This window comes from Gambusia affinis, linkage group LG08, assembly GCF_019740435.1.
Source record: "Gambusia affinis linkage group LG08, SWU_Gaff_1.0, whole genome shotgun sequence".
In the NCBI taxonomy this organism is placed as follows: domain Eukaryota; kingdom Metazoa; phylum Chordata; class Actinopteri; order Cyprinodontiformes; family Poeciliidae; genus Gambusia; species Gambusia affinis.
In genome coordinates, this window is record NC_057875.1 from 15,239,861 (window position 1) to 15,261,863 (window position 22,003).

A 22,003-nucleotide genomic window follows, 5' to 3' on the forward strand; every position below is an offset into this window, starting at 1 on the left:
TTTTAAGAACTGAAGATCGGTGCACATTTAGAATTCAGAGGCTCAGTATCAACAGCCCCACTTGTTCAGGCATTAACTCAATTATCTCCTCTCCTCATAATCAGTTCTACCATAATGTGTCCTACTTTCTCTTGATGCAGAACATTTCTCCATTTTGCTATTTTGGAAATGCTGAAGTTATGCCAGGAGCGAACTCCCACAAGGCTGAGCGCTCTGATTTAAAAATCCGTTTCCACGTCTTATTTCAACAGCGAATGTATCATCACGCCACACATTTGTGCTCACGGGCAGTGACATTTGTAACAGCAGGGAAGATTGCATCAGAGTGAGTGATAGCATAAAACTGGTGAGTGTTAGTGGGACCAGTAGAGCACTGGGAAAAGCTGATGTGGTGACATCATTGCAAAACAGGCGCATTTAATTCATAAGTCTGTTGTTCATTCATCAAATGTGAGATGTTGGAGGTTTTAAATCCATTTTAATAACTTTCATTTTTATAGGAAAAAAGTCTTTCCTTTGGTGGCTTTGAACTTAAGTTTAAGATTATTCTTCTTTTGTTACATCAACTCCTCCTTCCCATTCCTTTCCTTCAGGCGTTTCCAAAATTATCTGGTTTTCATTTGAATTAGTTAAGGAACTGCTTTATTCAGCTTTTAGCCCTGACTCAACTATTTCAGTGCTCACCTAGATTGCTGGAATTTTGCCCTGATTTATTTAAGCTTTAATGACTCCTGTACCAGAACCTTGCAAAAGCATTCATTTTCCTTAAAATTGTTCCCACTGAGTCGCAACACAGTGACAATTATATATCATTTCTATTATGTGGGACAGGAAAACACAATCCAGAGCATCTTTAACAAAAACTTTAATTTAGTGTCTTAGATTTTAACTTGAGCAAAATGTTGTGAACAAATAATATAATGAAAACAATGGAGCACTGCTGACAAGTCAGGCTTAAAGTTATAGAGAAGTCTAAAGCAGAATTATCTGAAATGTACATTCAAAGTGCAGAATGTGTCCAAACCTGAGAACTAGATGTTGTCAGAAGCTTTCCATCTAATCCAACTATGCTTTACTTATTTTACAAAGAATAAGCAACATTTTCAGTTCCCAGAATACCTGGATATGTACTCCATGTTCCAAATTATTAAGGAAATTAGACTTAAGTGTCATAAAGATACAATGTTTTGTGGTGCTATTACATTTATAGATGGTATTGTGTGTCAGGGCTCTTTGAATCACTATAATTAATTTAGTTTGTCTGGTGAGCTCAATTAAAGGAAATCTTCTTAAGAAGGATGTTCCACATTATTAAGCAGGCCACAGGTTTCGAGCAATATGGGAAAGAGAAAGGATCTCTCTGCTGACACAAATTATCAGATAGTGTATTGCTGTATGACAAGGTATGAAAACATTACATATTTAACAAAAACTGAAGTGTTATCGTACTGTGAAAGTATTTGTGGCTGATTCAGAACAAAGATAGGTTTGTACAGATAAAAAGGCATAATGAGGAAGGTTTCTGTTAGACAAATTCATCGGATTAGGAGAGCTGCTGTTGTGCCGACCAATGATTAGATTACTAAATCTAAATTTAACAGATTTACAGATGACCCTAAGCTTATTTATAAACTATGCAGATTTAGATTTAGGCTAATTTCTTTCAACCAAGAAATTTGTTTCTGACAGGGAAGAACACATTTTCTCTCAAAAGACAAAATACAAGAAAAAAAAAAAAACAGAAATAAAGTATTTCTGGGGTTTTTTTTGTTGTTGTTTTCTTTTCTTTTTGCACAGATTTATGTGCAACAATGGCACATTAAAAATGGCACTTTCTCAAAAATTGAGAAAAAAAGATGACTAGGATTACAGCAAACAAATCCTTCTAACTCCTGACCAGCTTTTTTGCATGTTTCCACTGGTTTTGTGAACAATTTTATTTAATTATGAGAATCCAATTCTTTAAGGTTAAAAGGCCTTCTTGCCATCATAGTAACTTCTTCATATGCCTCTAACACAGTCTAATTGTAACTCTGGTGGAGAAAGCACACATTAATATTAATTCTAGTCCGAAGAAACTTGTTGGTAAAGTTTGAAAAAATATATTAAAGCCAAAGTCAACTGAAACGTGAGAAATGTTATGCTCTATATTTATGTAAATCTTGAGGAAAAATCCTGCCTTCACCCCACGGGGCAGCGAATGAAATAGATCTGAATCAAAATCCCGTATTTTACAAAAACAGCTTGTCTGCATCTTTCTTCTATGCTTCTATTTAGTTGGGTGTAAGTTGAACTCTTCCATCTAGTTTTCCTCCAGGAACTCCTCCTCTCCCCTCGTTTAAAGCACCTTTTTCTCTCTTTCCAGTTGTCCCTCGTGTACTGCTGACCTTCATTCCCAAACGCTCCTGCTGTTAGTGCGGAATTGCTATGCTAATGTGGAAATGCTGCTAGTTTTGCTTTGCCTGGCCTCCTATCAGTTGATACAAATTGGAGGAGGAGGGAGGTTGCGATATCGTAGCCCCTCTGCCTCCAAATCAAATCAAATCTCTTCTTTTTCTTCCTGAAAAACAAACTTTTCCATCTTTTATCTTGTGTTCGTCTTTGCTTTGTTTGATCATGCTGATGTTTTTGGGTGTGTGTGTGTGTGTGTGTGTGTGTACGAGGTCCTGGTGCTGGGAAGAACATACAGAGCAGCAAAATGTCCAAAGATTTAACTGACTTTCTCTGAACCTAACCTTATCTTGCCCCAACAGCAAACTTTTGTCGACAGCTCAGAAGATTCGCAGAACTTGAGATCAGAGGCTGTCAGAGAGAGGCCTGACTTTGAAACATGTGTTTTGACATGATACATTTCCGCCAGCAAAAATGAGTGAAAGAGAGAGGATACTGCTTTATTTTAAATTACACAGCCTAAATGTTGGAAGCTCATGCTGAGATATATCTAGTATGTTGCTCAACACTTAAAATCTGATATTTTCTGTGAAGTGTAATTGAATAGATTTGCGATAAATGCAGTTGTGGCCGTGTCGCATATTAATAGAAATGACAACATCCTCATCTGAATGTCGACTTTATTCATTTTATGCTGAAGTTGGGCTTAAAATTTATATAAAGCGTGATAAATCCGATTGATTTAACTTTGAATCCTAATAACATGCAAGAAGACATGAAGGAAGGTTAATGAGATGGAAATGAAAATGGAAAAGTGCTGTGCTGCGAAGAAGAGAATATCGATGATTTTATTTCCTACAGATGTGCTCTAGTTGTTTCATACAGTCCAAACGTAGTAGTTTAAACGGTGGTAATAAGTTAGACTCCCCTGGTCATTACAGACTCAGATTTACTTAAAAGGCTAAAATGAGTAAAAATAAAACACCTTTTACTCTGATATCTGCTGCAGAAACTGCAGGGGTTGTTCTGCGTTGCAAAGCTGTGAATATTAATGCACAAGTCCTCAGGGGGTTTTCAGGGCTCAGAGGAGGAAATGAATTTAAACCATATGTTGATTTACATGAATATTTACTCATGTTGAGAATCTCCATTGGTGGGACAGTCTGTGACAAAGGAAGAGAGGAAGTAAAGACTGAACTTTTTCCACTTACTTTTAGCCATGGAAACTTTGAAAGTCTTTTTTATTATTTTAGGTGTCAATCTAGAAAACAGAACTTTGTAAGGCATCAATAAGCTCATTCCTTAATTATGAGCTTATTCCCCTTTTTTAAACCATTGTCAATTTTTTAATCTTGACTGAATGTTTTTTGTAATCTGTGGTATTGCGATACTCAAAGACCAATTCTTTACCTTTGGTTGAGACATACTACATTTAACTTTGGTTCTTTAAGTAAATTCCCCATATGCAAAATTAGGTCAAAAAATAAACCTGAGAAGGGTCCAGCAACAGATGAAACAAAAAGAAGTTATTTTGACCTGTGCCATTTATAGTTTAATAAGTGGATGTGCCTCAGATTTACAATTCAGGTTAAGATTGGTTTTCTTTGCTTATTCTCATAAATGAAAAGTCTTAAGTGTAAACTTGGGGTCAAATTAATGTAACCATTTTTCCATCTTTACCAGTAATTTCAGCTTGGTGATATTTTATGTGTACGTTACATATATTGGATATCTATTAGAAATAAATTCCTAATAATTCAGTGTGCCGCTATCTGCAAAATGTCAGCGTATGTTTCTTTTTCTCACAGTGTCATAGGTCATTTTTTTCATTTGTCATTTTTTAGTGATGAGCTGACTGGCTTAGATTAAAAATTTAACATAAGAGATCTGATGCCTCCAACTTGTTTGCTGATTTAACCTGAAAATTGGGCAAACTCACCATTGACAAGCTAAGTATCTTTAAACGCTAAGAAAACCTAACGCTGTTATTCTAGCTCCTTTTGCTTTGCACCGATTCATATCAACATATAAAATGCTACATTAAGAGATGTAAATACAACAATTGTATAAAATGTTATTTGGGTGCGTCTTGATATCTCTGTATGCCATAGAAAGGCAAGTCAGATGCGCAACAGTTTAAGCAGGATCCTTGGCAACAATTCCTCAATTATGTTCACATTATTGGAACATAAAATGTCAGACTGTTACTTTAAACAATGTCTTTTTCAGGTAATGTTTAAATATACTTATTTGTCTCCATAATCTGTAAAATAAAACAGGTTTGAAGCTCTGAATGTCACTCATTTGAGTCTCAGTTTATACACATTTTCAAAAAGTAGGATGTATTATTTAGATTTAAATGCACCACATAACGTACTTTGAAACTCTTTTTTTCTTGTCCAAACCAGTATTGGTATATACTGCATATACCATTGTGCATGGATGCAGCTTTAAAGCAAGCAAGAAGCCATATACAGACATGCAACATGCAACTGTTGATCACACAGCGTGTCATGTATGACCTAATGATGTAGCGTCTGGGTTTTCTAATATATGATGAATGGTTCGCAAATTGTGTGTGCTGTTCATTGTAAATTAATCCCTCAACAACAATAATTCATCTTTACTGTGAAGCAGTGTTGAGCCTCTGACAGCCCATTACTGTACAGCATAACCATCTGTAACATAAGCTTTATAGACCTGCTGGTCCAACACTAACAGATGCAGAGCGCCTCGGAACAATATGCTCAAAATGGCCGGAAGTTCTGGCCATGTTCAGATTAAGTTTACAAGAATTGTAGGGGTAAGCAACCGTGGCTATGTCTCAGTGGACTGTTAGACCTCAATGTAAATGATAGCAACTGTCTGGTCTGCTCCACACAGTGAAGCAAGAAATCCCTGCCAATATGATCTCACCATCGCCTACTCATGCTCATGTGTGCATGAATGCGTGCAAAATATTCTCTCTGAAAATGGACAGTGGAAGATTGACAAATATAACTCGGCAGTCGGTGTTTCTAAATTTTGCTATTTCACATGGTAGCTTTTAGAGGACTTTTGTTATGTTTGTCTGTCTTGCTGAAGACTAAAACTGCTGTTATAATTTCTGTTTACCAAACGGAAACAACAATTCATGTACATCCACATGTTCACAACTGCATCAGCACAGAGATGCAGAGAGAAAGAAAGCGACCGAGCGAAAGAGGAGGAGGGGGGTATTATTAGACCAAATGACAAAAAGGGACAGTGTTGTGACAGTGAGCAGCTGGTGTTTCCAAGTGTTGACAGGCGCCTGTTTTCGTGTGTTTGTGTGCGTATATGTGTGTGCTTGATGGAGACAGATTGGGCTGTGATTGTTCATTTCTGAGCAAGACTCTTCTCATTGGGGGTTATTGACGGCATCTGTGAGGAAAATGACAAACATGACAAATGGCACTGAACCAAATGTTCCTCTTTATTCTGCTTCTCAAGATACTTAGCATGCCCAAAGGCATAAAAAAAACCAAAATTTGTTTGTTTTATTATTAATGTGCTGAAAGGAGGAAAACTAGTTTGAATGGTAGTCTGTAGAAAACTGGTCATGGATTTATCACATCAATATAGTTGAATCCAAAGGGTAAGTGGTGTGCAACTAATTGCTTGGAGTCGATGTTAGTAATGCAGATTGTCAAGTTGGTGCTGGTGTTTTTTTTGTTGTAGTGCATTTACTCTCCTAGTGAGATCAGCTGTTGTTTGATGCACTTAAAAGCAATATATGGTTGTATCCAGATATTTATATACACTGTATACAAAGGCACATAATATTTTTGTTTTTCTTTTACTGTCGGACAATAAATTAGAAAAAAAAAAGTTTCTTGTTTCTGTTGGGATTGAATTTTATGTCCAACAATATGAAAGAAAGGCCATGTCTTTGAGATAGCCTTTGCACAAAGCATGTGCAGACATCTGGTTTCAGCTGTATCTGTGAAGTACAATGTGCCGTTGTGCCTTCTAAACAATACGTAGGATGTAAACCAGCCTCACACCTCCCTGTATGTTTACTGAAACACGTTACAGGCCACAGGCTGATCCTTTAAATTACCTCTGCTCCTTTGTGTGTTGTCGCTTGTTTTTGCCACAGGTCGCGGTCTATTAGTGGAGCCTCTTCTGGCCTCTCCACCAGCCCCCTCAGCAGCCCACGGGTAAGTCATAAAGCTCAGACACAATCAGTCACACACTCTGTAACACACTCATACTGGTAAACGACCATCCAGCTGCTGCTGAAACCACCTTATTGGTGTTGTGTTATTGTTCAATTTGTCTGCAAATACAGTAAAGTAGCCTTTTCCATTGTATACACTGTATACCAAAGTATTCATACCCTTCAAACTTTTTAATACTTTTTTAAAAAGTATCACAACAATAAAGATTCCTTTTAATAGGTGGTATACAAATACATTTTGCAATGCAATGTATATTTTTTGGGGACAACTGGTCATTATTGCTAAAATCCACCCACCTTGACACTTTAATGTTAAATATTCTGAAGATGCCCTGTTTAATAAAATCCTTATTAATCCAATATTTTGTTTTAATTAAATTACCTTAGGCCTTGAATGAAATTGTTAGATGTCCACCAAAGTAAGGATTCCCAACATGAGTGAAAGTATAACTCCCAGAGTGGATAGCACAACAAACTTTCACCAACCCTGAAGCCTCTTATCCATCCTCTCAATCCTATATACTTACATTATCCCAGCTTCTGTTTTCTCTATTCCATTCTCTTCAGAAATCCACATATAAGAATGCTTTAGAAAATCCAACTGTCCTTGCTCAGAGCTGGGGAGCATGTGGTAAACTTTTCCAGTTGGCTAACCTTAGAAGTCTCGAGATTATCCAGGATCCAAAGACAACCCCCTTTACACAGACACACACACCACACGGGTTCTTTGAGGCTGATCTGAAAGGGAAATTGATTTCTCAGATGTACCGAAAACCAGGATTGTGCTCGCCACAGGAGACTCTATTTGGAGTTATTTCGGTAAAAGGGGGTTGGTGTCCAAGGCAAATACTGGAGTTTTGTCTCTTTGGTCGCTGCATTAAAAGTCAAATGGATCAATAAAGCTATTAAGAACCTAGAGATTCTGCAGTACAGACTCTACCTTCCGTTTATTGTTGAGTCAGTTCACACTGTGTTCATAGCTGGTATTATGTCTTTTGCATCTCTCTGTGTTTGCTTGTTTTTCTCTGCTGTCAGATCCTTGTTTGTTTTCCACAAGAGAAGCCAGTCTTATGTCTTGTTTGGACTCTACTTCACATTAGTTGTATTTTTTTCCCATGTCAGTTTAATTCTGTCTTCGTTTAATGTCACTGTTTCATGTCATGATTATTTTTTGTTTTGTCTTGTAAATTCTCTATTTTTCCTCCTACTATTCCCTCCTCACCTTTGTGTGGTTGGTGGTTATGTGTGTCTCCATGCATCCCCATGAGTTGTTTTTTTTTTTTTGTTTTTTTTTCATCCACCTGTTCTTCCTCTTGGCTGTGTTGTGCTTTGTATCCTCACATTGCTTGTTCTGAATCCAGCCAATCAGAAAGTTCTGCGTACCACCTCAGTCCCCTGACTTGTCTGAGTCCCCTAACACCAGCCCGTGTCCTTCCCCTGAACCCTGTCCAAATCGCACAGGCCCACGCATCTCCACACCTAACTCCCTGGCTCCAAACAGTGAACCACTGCCTGGAGCCCTCAACAAGACACAGACACTCCCAGCTAAGCCCAAAGTTGCCCCAAAGCCTCTGCAAGCCACTCGATCAAATCCCCTTCCTGAAACTTCCCCTGATCCAGCACCTGCTGCCAAATCAGAGCCCTCCACTCCCTGCCAGCTGCCATCACAGCCCCCCTCTGCCTCCGTGCCTCCCACTCCCACTTCTCCATGCTCACCTACTCCTTTTGCCTCCTCCATCTCCAGTACTCCCATCCCAAGCAGCCCCCAGGTACGGCGCTCTCATTATGCTGCCAACCCCCAACTCTCTGTGCCCTTCAGTCCGGTCATACCCATGTCACCCATCCGGCTACACCACTTTCACCCTGTAGTGCCTGTTCCTTCTCCATTTACTGACCACCCACCCAAATCTATCCCCCTCATACAGGTTACCCCTCACCCTTCCCCTCGAGGCAGCCCCCTCCCAACCCCAAAAGGCACTCCAGTGCACACTCCCAAGGACAGTCCTGCAGGAACTCCAACTCCCACACCGCCCCCAAGCCCATCCATTGGCGGCATGCCTTGGAGGACGCGCCTTAACTCTATCAAAAACAGCTTCCTCGGCTCACCGCGCTTCCACCGCAGGAAACTCCAAGGTACTTGCATTCCTGTTGAATTCATATTTCCTGCAAACACTGAACTAGATCACTGAACACTGAACTAGATCATATTTCCTGCAAACACTGAACTGATGCATCAAAATGCTGCATCAGTCAGCATTTTGCTTCAGATTTCTGATTTATGGTTTGTGTACACTTTGACCTGCCTATTTCAACTGATTGTGGATTCCGTGTAAGGCAGGGGTCCCCAAAGTCGGTCCTCGAGGGCCGGCCTCCTGCATGTTTCAGTTCTCTCTCTGGTTTAACGCACCTGGATCAAATGATGGCTTCTTAGAAGGCCTAAGAAGAACATTGACATGCTGAAAAGGTCGTTGGTGCCACCAGGGAGAGAACTAAAACATGCAGGATGCCGTGAGTTGAGGACCGACTTTAGAGACCCGTGGTGTAAGGTTTACAGTTTAAGAAGATAAAAGTATCACTGTAAAGTCGTATTTTATTATTTTACAATGAAGACAAAATGGTGTGGAGTTGACGTTTCAGTATTTTTAATTGGCTGTAAGTGTGACTAGCCGAAACAGTGATTCCTACACAGCAGTGTGGATCCTTTTGAGAAGATACATTCTTACCTAACTCTGAGATTTAAAAAGGCTGTCAACATTTCCTAATGAAAAGCATTGAATAACACAAACTGAAAATTTAAAAGTACAAACCAGGGAAACTTTCTTGGTATGTTTAGCCTTCCCATTATCTCATAAAATCCTTTCATTTTTTTCACTCTCTTGCATCCTGATTGAACTGCAGACCTGTGTCGTCTCATTTTAAAATGTATCTTAGATCTCTGTGTGTGTTGGATGTAGTGTTGCTTATGAAAATATGAAAATTTGGATTTTTCCAACTCCCCAATAACTAGTCGAGGCTGATTCGGTTGAAAATTGTATTGCCAACCAATGTCAAAGTTAAATGTCTGAAAGGCTCACATTAATTTGATTAACTCTGATTTCTCTGTCTCCATTTCTTCCGTAGTTCCTACGCAAGAGGAGATGTCCAGCCTCACACCAGAGTCTTCCCCAGAGTAAGTGGAAACTTGCTGATATAACTATGCATGATCTGCAATCATTCTGGGGCTTAGGTTTGATAGCACAATCATTTGAAAATGTAGCATCTGCAAATATTTTACGTCTGCCTGCATTTTTCTATGCTTGCTTAGATTGGTGTGATGACCTCAGGTCCTTGTTACGTTTCACGGTAGCAGGAGTTAGTGGGTTTAAGGGGATGCAGCTCATGTGAAGTTCCAAACTCCTGTGGGTATGATTACTGAAGGTTGGCCTAGTTATGGCTGCTGTATAGTTTCCTCATGTCCACCTGCCTAGAAAGAAAATATTAACTGTACAGATGAGTAGGAAAGACTCAGCTGTCTTTCATGCCAAATATCTTGGCATGATTTTATGGTAGCTGTCCTTTTTTACTTATTATGTTTTTAAACTCCATTGTAGACCAAGGCGGGTATCATTTTTCTGGATGAACAACACATTTAAGGTAACCAAGAGGTTACTAAGCTGACTAAACACACACACCAAGTGTTGTTTTCAGACAGGGTAAGAAAAGTACTCTGCTGCAATGAAAGTGTTTTAAAACATCAAAGTTCTGAAACTCACCTAATGAGACAATGAAAAGTATTCCTGCAGACATGAATGCCTCAAAACATATAGGTAGTCATGGGGTGTTTTCTTTTTACCAGTATCTTTCTAGAGGATGTTGTCATCTCCAAAGGACAGGTGAAAATGAACTCTTATGTCTTGCTGCTTACTTAAGGCTGTATAATGGATTTGAATCCGTACTATGGAGAAAGTTTATGACTTCACCACAGTGTGGAGAATTAATGCATAGAGAAGATAAATGGTCTCTTAGCATTTCCAGATAACTTGTAAAGGCACATAAATGCCTTTACAAGTTATCTACAGTTACAAGTTTGTCCCAGTTGCTTTAGGTGAGCATTTGGCCTGGAGCAATAAACAGATCTGGGATGGAGTCTCTTTTTTTTCAGTGGATCATTACGGGTTTGGGTTTCGGTGATGGGGATGTTTGATAACCATGTGTTCCTTTCAGACTTTAATTGTATTATCCAAAATGAATAACAAAAGTGTGTGAATAGCCAATAAAGCCCCAAGTCTGCCAACTTTGAGTTTCCCCCACACGATGAAATGGCTCAGGCTTACTCTGAAGCCTGAGAAAGCTTGCCATTTTAAAACTTGAAACTGCTATTTAAAACATGAAGTGTTTCCTTAATGACTTCTACTACCACATATTGAAAAAGGACAAACTAAAATGACTAAAATGTTTTCTTCAGAAATTGCATATTTTTTATTTTTGGCTGTTACTTATTGACTTATGTGACTTATTCCTAATTTTCTCATGGATCATCACATGACATGGCAACCTAGAGATCTTTGAACTGCAATTGGTCTAAGAAAAAAAGTATTCACTATTGGGAATTCACATTTTTTCGTTAATTGGAAAAGAAGGGCTGAGGAATACTACAGGTAGGTACTGTACTTAAATCAACGCACACCAGATGCCCACAGATAACTTTTATGTCTGCCAGGCTCCTTCGCAGCTCAGTTGAAAAGAGTTGATAGGGAGGAATACTGTGCAGTTTCTGCTTGTATGCAAGACATTTGACAGTAAAAGTAGCAATGGAAAAATGAAATATGAAAGGGAACAATATTATCCAATTTTAAATCCAAGAATTGTACAATGCTGTTTGTCAGATGATGAACTGTAATCACTTAATTTTCTTCCTTTTAGACTTGCCAAAAAATCCTGGTTTGGTAACTTCATCAGCCTGGAAAAAGAAGAGCAGATCTTTATTGTCATCAAAGACAAGCCTCTCAGCTCCATTAAGGCAGACATTGTTCAAGCCTTCCTTTCGGTAAGATCATCTTTGACTGCTTTCTACATATATATGTGCATATGGTAAGATCTTGATGTTTGTTTTCTAACATGGCTTCTTTTTATGTGGTCATTTAGTGGACTGTTTGTATTTTACTATGGACTCTGTTGAGGTCAATAGAAATAACATGCATTGATCATTAGCATATAGATGCCTTTGCCTCTACATCGTCAGCATGGGCTTACGAGCAAATTGTAAAGTTAAGTTGTAGATTGCATCTGGGTTTTAGTTTTATAATGCCGTGGATGCACATTTTGGGGCCAACATCAATAAGCTCAGAACCAGTTTGACCAAACACGCAGCTGCAGTAGTTGATATTCAGTCAACATAATTGAACAGAACCCATCCTCACCCCGGTTAAATTTAACAAAGTCTAAGTAAATGCAGCTCTGCCACCGCAGGTCAATGTCAGATCTGTTTTCCCTTCCCTGAAGGCAGTTATTTTCTCCTCTGGGTTACGCAAGCTGGTGTTCCAGACAGGAGATTGGCACCTGAATCAGTGGAATTATACCTCAGAGCACACTCACATTAATGGAATGTCAAAGCCTCCTCAGCACTGTGGCAAAACGTGACAATTTCAGTGCTCACCTGTTCGTTGGGCATAGAAATTCATTTTGGTAGGGAGAGGGCCATGTTTTGGATGACTCCAGATTATATTAGCTTAAGTCTCTCTGGCACACATGGCTACTCCCTGAGGCATTAATCTTCTTAGAGTTTCAACTGGGGCTCATGGTATGTGGAGAGTATTTTAATGAGGGCTCATTCACACTGTCATTTGTATGGTTGGGCAGCAGAAGATGATGTCACTCCTTTTCTATTTATTATCACGTTACCTGCAATTGTTAGCTACCTATTTTTAATCACAGCTGTACATGTTTGTCTTTTTTGTTTTTTGTTTTTTTGTCTTCTTCTCCCAGATTCCCAGTCTGAGCCACAGCGTCATCTCTCAAACAAGTTTCCGGGCAGAGTACAAGTCCACCGCCGGCCCCACAGTCTTCCAGAAGCCGGTCAAGTTTCAGGTGGACATCACCTACACAGAGAGCACAGCTGCCACAAAAGAGAACGGCATCTATTCAGTTACTTTTACCCTGCTCTCAGGTAAGGACTTTTCTGCACCCATAAAATTGATCTCCTATGAACAGAAACTGATCTAATATCAAAATATAGTGCTATGTAGGCACTGTTTGTATCTCCAACATTGCACAATTCTAGCAGATGCAAACGTTTAACCCTTTTATTGCTTTTTCCAAGTTAATCATGGTCAACAAAATTTGACAACAGCTTCTGGAAATTCCATTCACTGGCTAATCGATATTCCTATCTGCCACTACAGCATGAAGGCCAAAAATCAGTCCCAGCAAATCAGAGAAAAGCTGATTCAAAAGTTCAAGTCGGGAGATGGATACAAAAAAATCTTTAAGATATCTCTTACAGTTCAGTTAAATCCATCCGAAAAAAAATGGAAGGAATTTGTCACATGCAAATCTTTTAGATCGGGCTAACTGAGTGAGCATCCGAGATGCGACTACAGAGAGAGACTACCAGGTCCTTCAGTGTAAGCTACCTGTTGTGTGTTGTCACATTTGTTACTGAACTGAAGGAGTTGCAAGCTTCAGCAGCTGAAGTGGGAAAGACTCTTTACACAACTTTTCCCCAGGATCTTCATCAGTACAAAGTTTTATGAGAGAGTGGCAATGAGAAAAAAAAAATCACTGGTACATGAAATTCATATTAAGGCTCAACTAGAGCCTGTGGAGTCATACAGACTAGTAGGGTATTCTTAAATAGCCTATTTCCTCCCACATCTTTAGGCTTCTAGAAATCTAGAAGCCAAGTTTCCAAATCAAATTTTCTGAAACTTGTAACACTGCCACTTAAACTTCAAGTACAATGCTTTCATGCTTTTAACTAATGGCATCAAAACTGACTTTTTTTAAAGTACCAAACACATAAAACTAGAATGCATTCTTTTTTTTTTGGAGGGGGCTGTTTTCAAACTTGCTGCCAACATGAGCAACTGCCTGAGAGTTTCTTGGAGTTTCTGCCGCCCCGAGTGCTCGATAAGATTTTCTTCTTACCTCCCTAAGCGTAACGAAACGAGGTCTGGCAATGCAAGATTACATACCGAGCAGCCATGTGTGAATGCTTAGTTGTGTAGAAACGGATGTACGCTTTCTTTCACTCACTTTAGTCTCTTTCACTCAATCAACTACAACTACAGTAGTTTGATTCTCAGAGCTGTGGCTCAGCAAAGGAGATGGAATCTTTCACCTTGATGAGTAGGGGTTCATTTACCAGCCATGCCACGTGTGAATGCAATCTTATGAAAACACAGAAACTAGAAAAACTAAAAATGTATTTGGATAGTTTAATGGTGGGAATACATTTGAATTGCAAAGGATGAATTGGATGGATAGGTTTGCATTACCAAGAATTTCTATTAATCAAAAAGGTTTGATATGTAGGCTCAAATATTTCCCTCTCATGGTAGGATAAATGCCTCTTTAGCAGATCAGTCTAAACATGTTTTGTATCAAACATAATGAAACTTATTTAAATTGGCTGATTTTCTGGTTACAGGTTCTGCTTTGAGCCATAATTCATACATTTTCAGTAGTTTTAAGGTCTTTACCCTTCCAGTATTTTCTTATTAGTCTTCCGTTTCTTTCTTTTAAACTTCCTACACCATATGAGCAGGTAGCCTGTTGCAGCAGCTGCCACTCATTCCTGGGTTTTGTCTTTTAAGATTTAATTTTTCTATAAGTTATGTATTTTTGTCCTGACTTCCCCCACTGTCGTTTTCTACTATATCTATCCAATCAATGTGAGTTTTGATGTGTGTTTGACACAGTGACACAACTCCATTTATAGCTTATGCACCCAATTCTTGCCATAAAAACTCACTGAAATTGTGTTATAATTCCACCCTAATAAAATAACATTTCAAAACAATAATGAAAAGCCCAAATAATGCCCATAAAACATCTAATCTCTGACTGCTCCTGTATGCTAAATATATGGGCGAACTTCCATCCAGCACAACTGAATGTCACTCTTAGTTAGCTATTGTCCTCTAGCCTAAAACTGTCCCTTAGCATGCCAGTTAAGCTAGTGGAGTACTCATGGCACTATCAGTCCTGATAAACATAATTAAATCAGATCATCACAACATACAAGTCCAACTGCATGGATGTTAGTAAGAGAGTGGAGCAGACTGTAGCAGTAGTTTCTTTGTACTGGAACAAAGCAAGTCGATTTCATTCCAGCTTGCTCTATACAGTGGGATTTTGCAATTACATATATTCCTCATTTTGTCATTCTATATCTACTGTATATCTTACGGTTCAAACAGTTGACATGCTGTTAATATTGAGTCCTGACTCAAATGAACACACATTTTGACTCGTCATTGCTTGGAAACCACAGGTCTATTCATGATAGCTACATGTCACTCAGAGAAAGGTGCTGCTTTTATGCTTTTCTGTTCATTGTGATTCCCTACTGTAGTGAGTGACTGATTTGAACCACAGTTCATTTATGAACTCCAGCTGTACTTCCACCTTTGTAAATACTTCCAGGTTGATTAAGCTAATATTTTCTGCTTTTGTGTGCAGGTCCAAGCCGACGTTTTAAGCGAGTAGTTGAGACGATTCAGAGCCAGTTGTTAAGCACACATGATCAGCCTGGGGTCCAACAACTCTCTGGTGAGTGAAAATGTTTATTTCAGATGAAGAAATACCTTTTTTCCCAAACCTCCTTCCCAAATCCCCCCCTACCACCTCATCTTTCTATGCCATCCTTTAATAAACCACTCACATCTGAAGCCAAGATAGATCTTGCCCTTCTTTTTGCTCTTGTAGTCTGCTTCTTCAAAAGGCTTCCTTGGCTATGCCTGTGCCTCACTGACTTTAAAGGGGGTGGGGTTGCTCTCAAGCACTGACTGCAGCCCAAAGTATTTTTACGCTGTATGGAAGATTAAAGATTAAAACAGAGGTAGATTAACTTGATTGGCATTGGGTTATTCCTGGTTATTGCTATTTTATAGACTGATCATCCATGCCTGCTGCCATGGCAACACTGCTGTGCTTCAACACACTTCCAGAATTCACAGAGCAGCACGCCTGATAAGTGCCTCTGTCTTTTATGATGTTTTAATGCATCCAAATAAGACACCCCACCGGCCTCTTTCATATTGGCCTCTCTTGGTGTCTTAAGGCTTTAAATAACCTGGTGACAATCTGTTTATTACCTCCTTTGTGCCATTAGTTTCAAGGCTGCTCCCGTCTTTTGTTTCGCAGCAGTGTCTATATTAAGTTCTTCTAATGTATGGAGTGGAAGATGAAGAGAATAGGAAAAAAAAGCCACAGGAATCTAATTTTTCTTCCACTCTAGTATGTTTGGTCTTGTGAGTCGCCACTGTTTGTGTTATTTATTTTGCAATACCCCCATCTTCAGGTCAGCAGTGAAACTACAGATAAACTGGCGTTAATCGGCTAGAAAGTGCCTTTTTCCCTCTCAAATAACAGTTTCATCTCATGTGTAAAATATAAAAATGTTGGACACATCCTACTCCACTTTGATACTTAGTAGATATTTGCTCTATAACCCACTACATTTGTCAGAAGTGAACTCTTTGTTTGCATTGAGCCTTTTATTCACTTTTAGTGATTCCATTTTTCATAAGTGCTGTATTATAATATATATATATATATATATATATATATATATATATATATATATATATATATATATATATATATATATATATATATATATATATATATATATATATATATATATATATATATATATATAAAACTTAAGCTTACCAGTTTTTGATCTTTAGAATTGTTTAGCTCATTAACCAGACTGAGTTGTTAGAAGGGTCACATTAGGTTACATTACATTGAAGTAGGTTATGATGACTGTAAGTTGCCACACAATGAATAGAAATGAAAGCAGTTTTCGTTCCACAGTAATAACATTCACAATCATGCATGTTGTGGTCAGCCTGTCCTGATAGTGCTAAGGTACAAGGAGTTCACTCAGTTTTCAAACTAAGTTTTACTCTGGGCCTGTCAAAATATGACAGTTTTAAGCCAAATCTGGCACATTCTCAAGTTAACATGCAGAGGCATTCTGGCAAAAACACAGAGCAAATGATAATCCTTGTGAATTATATTTATTTGACTTACAGACAGTTTTCAAACAACAGATTTTCCTTTTGCAGAATAGTTTGTGCAAATACATGAAATGTGTTGCTAGCATATGTTCTCTTGTATTTTGCAAATAGCAGCTCTATGGCTGCTCACAAAATGTGTGTTTTCACTGAAACATTCCAAAGATATGACACAGTAACTAAAGACCATGACTATGCTTCCTTCATTTCTAATGTCTGGGGTTCCTATATATCTTTCTATAGAAAAAAATCCTACATACACTTTTTTCTTGATGAGTATATAGCCGATGTGTGTTGACTCATTTACATTTTAAAAAATTGCACAGACATCAAAGTTTTAATACATCATTGAGTACATGTGGTTCACTTGAACCTGGAAGCCCCTGTGTAGACAACATGTGTCATCTTTCTCAGTTTATTTAGATTGACTCTGGAAATTGGTTCTTGATTGAGTAAACTCTCAACAGTTTGGCTGAGCAAATGGGATGAAGACACTGAACTGTTTTTGTCATTCGTTGTTGACTTTTTATTGAACCTTTTTGGTGATTTATCCTAATGGTTCTGTTTAAATAAAACATCTGACCAGACTATTGATATGATTTAGGCCTATGTTTTATACAACTAACACAGTTCATAAAAACCGTTTAGACTTCTATGTGAACATTAATCTTGGATACAACAAATGCAATGTATTTTGATTGGCCATACTTTAACATACGGTGCCTGTCAGAAGTGTATCTCTTTTGTCGTTGGCATAAGTGGTCTGACAACATTTCTGTGGAACGATTATCTCTGGTCATGGAATGCTCCTTTAGTCTCTCCATCTAGCATTGGTCCCCATTGTCCTCCAGTGAACCCTGTTCTTCCTATATTTTCCCACATTTGTGTGCCTATATTGGACACTGAATAACTTATTTGATGTAATCAACCAACTTTTTTCAGATGAGAAGAATGGCCAAGTGCCCCACCCTTTCGCCATGCCCTCCAAGCACTGCCCCTCTCCCATGCACGTCCGGAGACACGAATCAGAAAACAATGACACCAAATTCCCAGCTGCAGGCCGAGACAGAGCCAAGCTGTCAGTGGCATCTGTGGGGACACAGGAAGAGACTTAGCCTGAGACAGTTTATAGATGAACCGATGCAAATCCGAACCAGGCGCAAAGACAGCATCTAGTTTACAGACATTATTAGGGTAAAATTTCTTTATGTAAGAAAATACACCACAGCTCCAGAACACATAAATAAAATGCTGCAACTCTCCGATTTGTCATTTCTCTACAGTTTCCAGCATCATTAACACTCCCTCTTCCCGACCCGCCCATCAAACCCCCCCCTATGTCCCATGCTTGTTTGTGTCCCTTTCTCCTGCTAACTTCTGTAATGTCCTGACTTGTTTTTGACACCAGGAATTATCCAGAAAACCTATTAAAGTCCCTCCTCCTGCTCCATGCTCCACTTGCCCTCCAACAACTACCCTGATCCACCCCCTTCAAATGTGCCAAGAGTGGAGGACTCCTCTCCGAGGGGTGCCGAAAAAAGACTTCCTCCTTCGACTGCACCCCAACTCCACCTTTGGCATCCATCAGTAGAAAGTAGATGAAAGTCCTTTTAGTGTTTCTTCCATAATCTTTCAAGCACACACCTACAATCACACTCTCCAACCATCAAATGGCTCATCTTCTTTTTTTTTTAAGGGATTATTTTTATCCTATTGGAAATAAAACACCAGTCAAAACACTCAAGGTACAGCATACAAAAAAAAAAAAAAAACATGGACAAAACACTCTGGGATGTACCCTATGTTGATGAAAAACATAAAATAAACCTACAAAAGACTTGCAGAAATGTGAGGAGGAGCAAAGAGAGAGCGTTGTTGCTGGAAGTCCAAACGGCCAACACAGGCGCTTGCCGGATTGTATCCGTTTGCTTTGTATTGTTCTTTCTTTGTGATGAACTGGGTTTGAATTTAAATTTTTATTAGACTTGATACAACTGCTGCAAAAATGGACTGAAATTATGATTTCAGAGAGGACGTGGCGTCAGCAAACCAGGCAACGGGGAGATGGGGGAGATAAAATGAAAGTATTGGGGGGGAAGGTGCAGGGAGGGTTATGTGGGTATTTAAAATGAATGATATATTCTCTTGTACAGACTGAAAGCATTTTTAATGTAAAAAAAAAAAATGAAATGTCTAGTTGTGACACTGTTAGATATCATAGAAACAGGCTGTTGAAGCTACGCCTGCATCATTCTGTTATTTTAAATTCTGTGTATTTTTGTTACATGATTATCGCTATCCTTGTTTGATCGACCTGGAAATTATCCAAACATTCCCTGTTCTCTGCAGCACTTTCTTTGATTTTCCATTTGTACCTCTCTCTTAGTCTCAAATACCAGCAGTAGGAGTAGAGGAACAAAAAAAAAAAAAAAATGTGATAAATGCAATTGTGAATATTTTTGTATCGTTGTCCTTATTTATTCATATCTGTTCATCTCACTGTTTAATTCCTAATTTATTATAACTTGGCTATTTATATGGACAAAGCTGTTAGGTCAGTTGAATGTTATTTACTACCCCCTTGTGTGTTGGTAAATGGGACATTTAAAGAAGAAAAAAAAAGCTGAACTTTATTTTGTTTTGTTTTTGTTTAACTTTAAACAGAAATATGTGAACTTTGACAAATTTCTTTATTTCCAGACCTCATTCAAGAGGAAACAAGAACTTGTTGGAACTCTGGAAAAATAATGGTTTTGCCAGTAATTTAAGAATGTAGACTTAGCCTCTTTTGGAAGAGGGAACATGCTCTTCTATTGATATTTGTCAGTTTCATAATATTGTGCATTGTATGCCAGGCCTGAGGAGGAGAATTTGTCAGATCGTGATCTGCTTCTTCTCTTTGTAAATAGACAGACAAGCTGTGGGGGTTGATTGTCTTCTCAACCATGCCGGGGATTCCTGCTCTATGCTTTTAGCTTGTATTGCTGTGTGCATGTCAAACATGAGCTTTTCTTTGCATGGCTTTAGTGTTTAATGTTCCACGCCAAACTCACCCCTTCGATCAGCCTTCATTAATTTTTCCCTCAACAGTACTGTATTTTAAAGTTGAAATTCCCTTCTCTCTGCTTTTAATTCTGGCCTTTTATTTTCTTACTCTACTTTCAGTCCTGCTGACTTTCTTTTCCTTCCTCCAGCTTGTGCACAAAGTTTTTAAATGATGCTTCCTTTACTTATGTACCTCTCTGCGGAAAGCTCAGAGGTTTGGGCGTTCTGTGCCTGTCTGTTGAAGAGGCACAGGGAGGGAATACCACTACTACAAAATCAAAGCAATACCTTTTATTCACCCTCCTCTTTGTTTACTACAATGGGAAGCTGACAGCACTGAGGACAAATTTTGGCCCGGATGGGTCTTTTCTTCTTTTTCTTTTTTTTTTCTTTTTGTTTTTGGACAGAGCAGGAACAAAACTTACTGATGTAATCCCCATTCTAAATAACTGTGAGCATTTTCAGTGCTGAAACAAATAAACTCATTCAGTTATGGTGTGTGTGTATGTTCTCCTTTTTTATATTGGTAAAGATAGGTCCATTCCTTTAAGAAAAAAAAAAAACCCACACACACACAAGAATTAAGGGTACACTTAAACAACTCAATGTAACTCCAAGTCAATCGCACTTCTGTCAAACCAACCTCACCTGTTAGGAAACAACACTGTGAATGTATTTCACCTGCCGCTTTGCAAATACAACAGGCAACAGGTGGTCATGAGAGGCAATTAGCCAGATGACCCTTACAAAGGACGAGTTTTATAGATGGTGACTGCAGGCCACTTGTCTGTTCCTATCCTTTCTGGCTGACATCTTGGTCACTTTTGTATGTTGTCAGTGTCCACATGCCAAGCGGTGTCATGAGACGGGAGTCGACAACTCGCTGCCAGATCCCTGCAAAAATAACCTCCAGTAGGCCATTGTGTGTATGTTTCTGCTCAAACTGTCTGATCGTACTCCTTGGTATGAGGTATGAGGGTCCGACATCCATGAGTAGGGCCTGTTCTTACACCCCAACTCTCTGCAGAGTGGTTTGCATTTGTCAGGGAGCACCAAGATTGGCGGTGTGTTCTCTTCACGAATGAGAGCACGTACAGATGTGACAAGTGTCTGGAGACGCTGTGGAGAATGTTGTGCTTTCCGCAACATGACTGGTTTGGCGGTGGGTCAGTAATGGTGCGGAGAGGTACAGTATGTCTTCGGAAGGCCACAATGGGTCTGAGGTTGAGACCTTCAGACCCATTGTGAGACCGCCTCTCGGTGCTGTGGGATCTGGGTTCCCGAGTGTTCCTCAGACCTGAATCCAATAAAGCACATTTGGGACAACATGTTTTGTTCCAACCACCAGCGACATGTTGACCTACGGACTGTGCAGCAGTTGATTGATACTTTAATCCAGATCTGGGAAGAGATCCCTCAGGAGAACACGCACTACTGAGCCTCATTTGGACTTTTCTTGAGGAATTTCTACGGAAGTTGAATAAGCTTGCAATAGGAATTTCCACTTTCTTTTGAGTGTGATTTTAAATCCATACTGTGGGATAATTTAGCTGTACGTTGATAATTTTTGCTATTTTGTTCTCAATGCTTTCAACTGAAATATTCCATTCATTGGGATCTAGAATGTGTTATTTTAGTGTTCCCTTTATTTTATTTTGAACTGTGTATCTTTTTTCATAACCTTTCCTTTCCGGCTTTTTTATAGGTTAAATTTTATTTGTACTCTTAAAGGTTGGTGCATTTAAGAGACCACTGTTTTCAGGTAAGCCCACAAAGCCATGTATAGGTTGACAAAGTGGAGCAGGAGTTAAACCTTGATATGCCTCTTCTGATCATTATGGTTTAACATAGTTTTTGCATCTTCCTGCATATTCAGGATATGCCCATGGTATTATCTCTGTAGATTATACCCATGAGGACCCTGATCATAAACCCTGACCACTTTATCAGACTCCTTTAAAAGTGGATTCTTCTTCAAGCCTCCCTTGGATAATGTAATGTCACATTCTGTTTCCAGGCCTATGTTCATATCTGATTCATATCTGATCAAAAGTGACATTTTGAATTTAAACAGACTGGTAAATCAACAAACGTCAACCATTTGTTTCTATTCATGTTGATATTTATGGTTTACAGTTAA

General features: G+C 38.8%; 1 protein-coding gene across 4 annotated transcripts in view; it reads left to right on the plus strand.

Moving 5' to 3' along the window:
• brsk2a (BR serine/threonine kinase 2a) overlaps window positions 1-22,003 on the plus strand; it is a 190,750-nt gene that overhangs the window by 168,123 nt on the left and 624 nt on the right. Inside the window, exons 15-21 of one of the 4 annotated variants that reach the window (XM_044124169.1) lie at window positions 6,512-6,572; window positions 8,518-8,725; window positions 9,713-9,761; window positions 11,495-11,618; window positions 12,557-12,737; window positions 15,254-15,343; window positions 17,761-20,547. In XM_044124169.1, the coding sequence (XP_043980104.1) occupies window positions 6,512-6,572; window positions 8,518-8,725; window positions 9,713-9,761; window positions 11,495-11,618; window positions 12,557-12,737; window positions 15,254-15,343; window positions 17,761-17,933 (886 nt within the window). In that variant the 3' untranslated portion in view covers window positions 17,934-20,547. Of the gene's footprint in view, window positions 1-6,511; window positions 6,573-8,517; window positions 8,726-9,712; window positions 9,762-11,494; window positions 11,619-12,556; window positions 12,738-15,253; window positions 15,344-17,760; window positions 20,548-22,003 lie in introns of those variants that run through there. The other 3 variants (XM_044124172.1, XM_044124173.1, XM_044124170.1) reach the window with 3 other exon arrangements.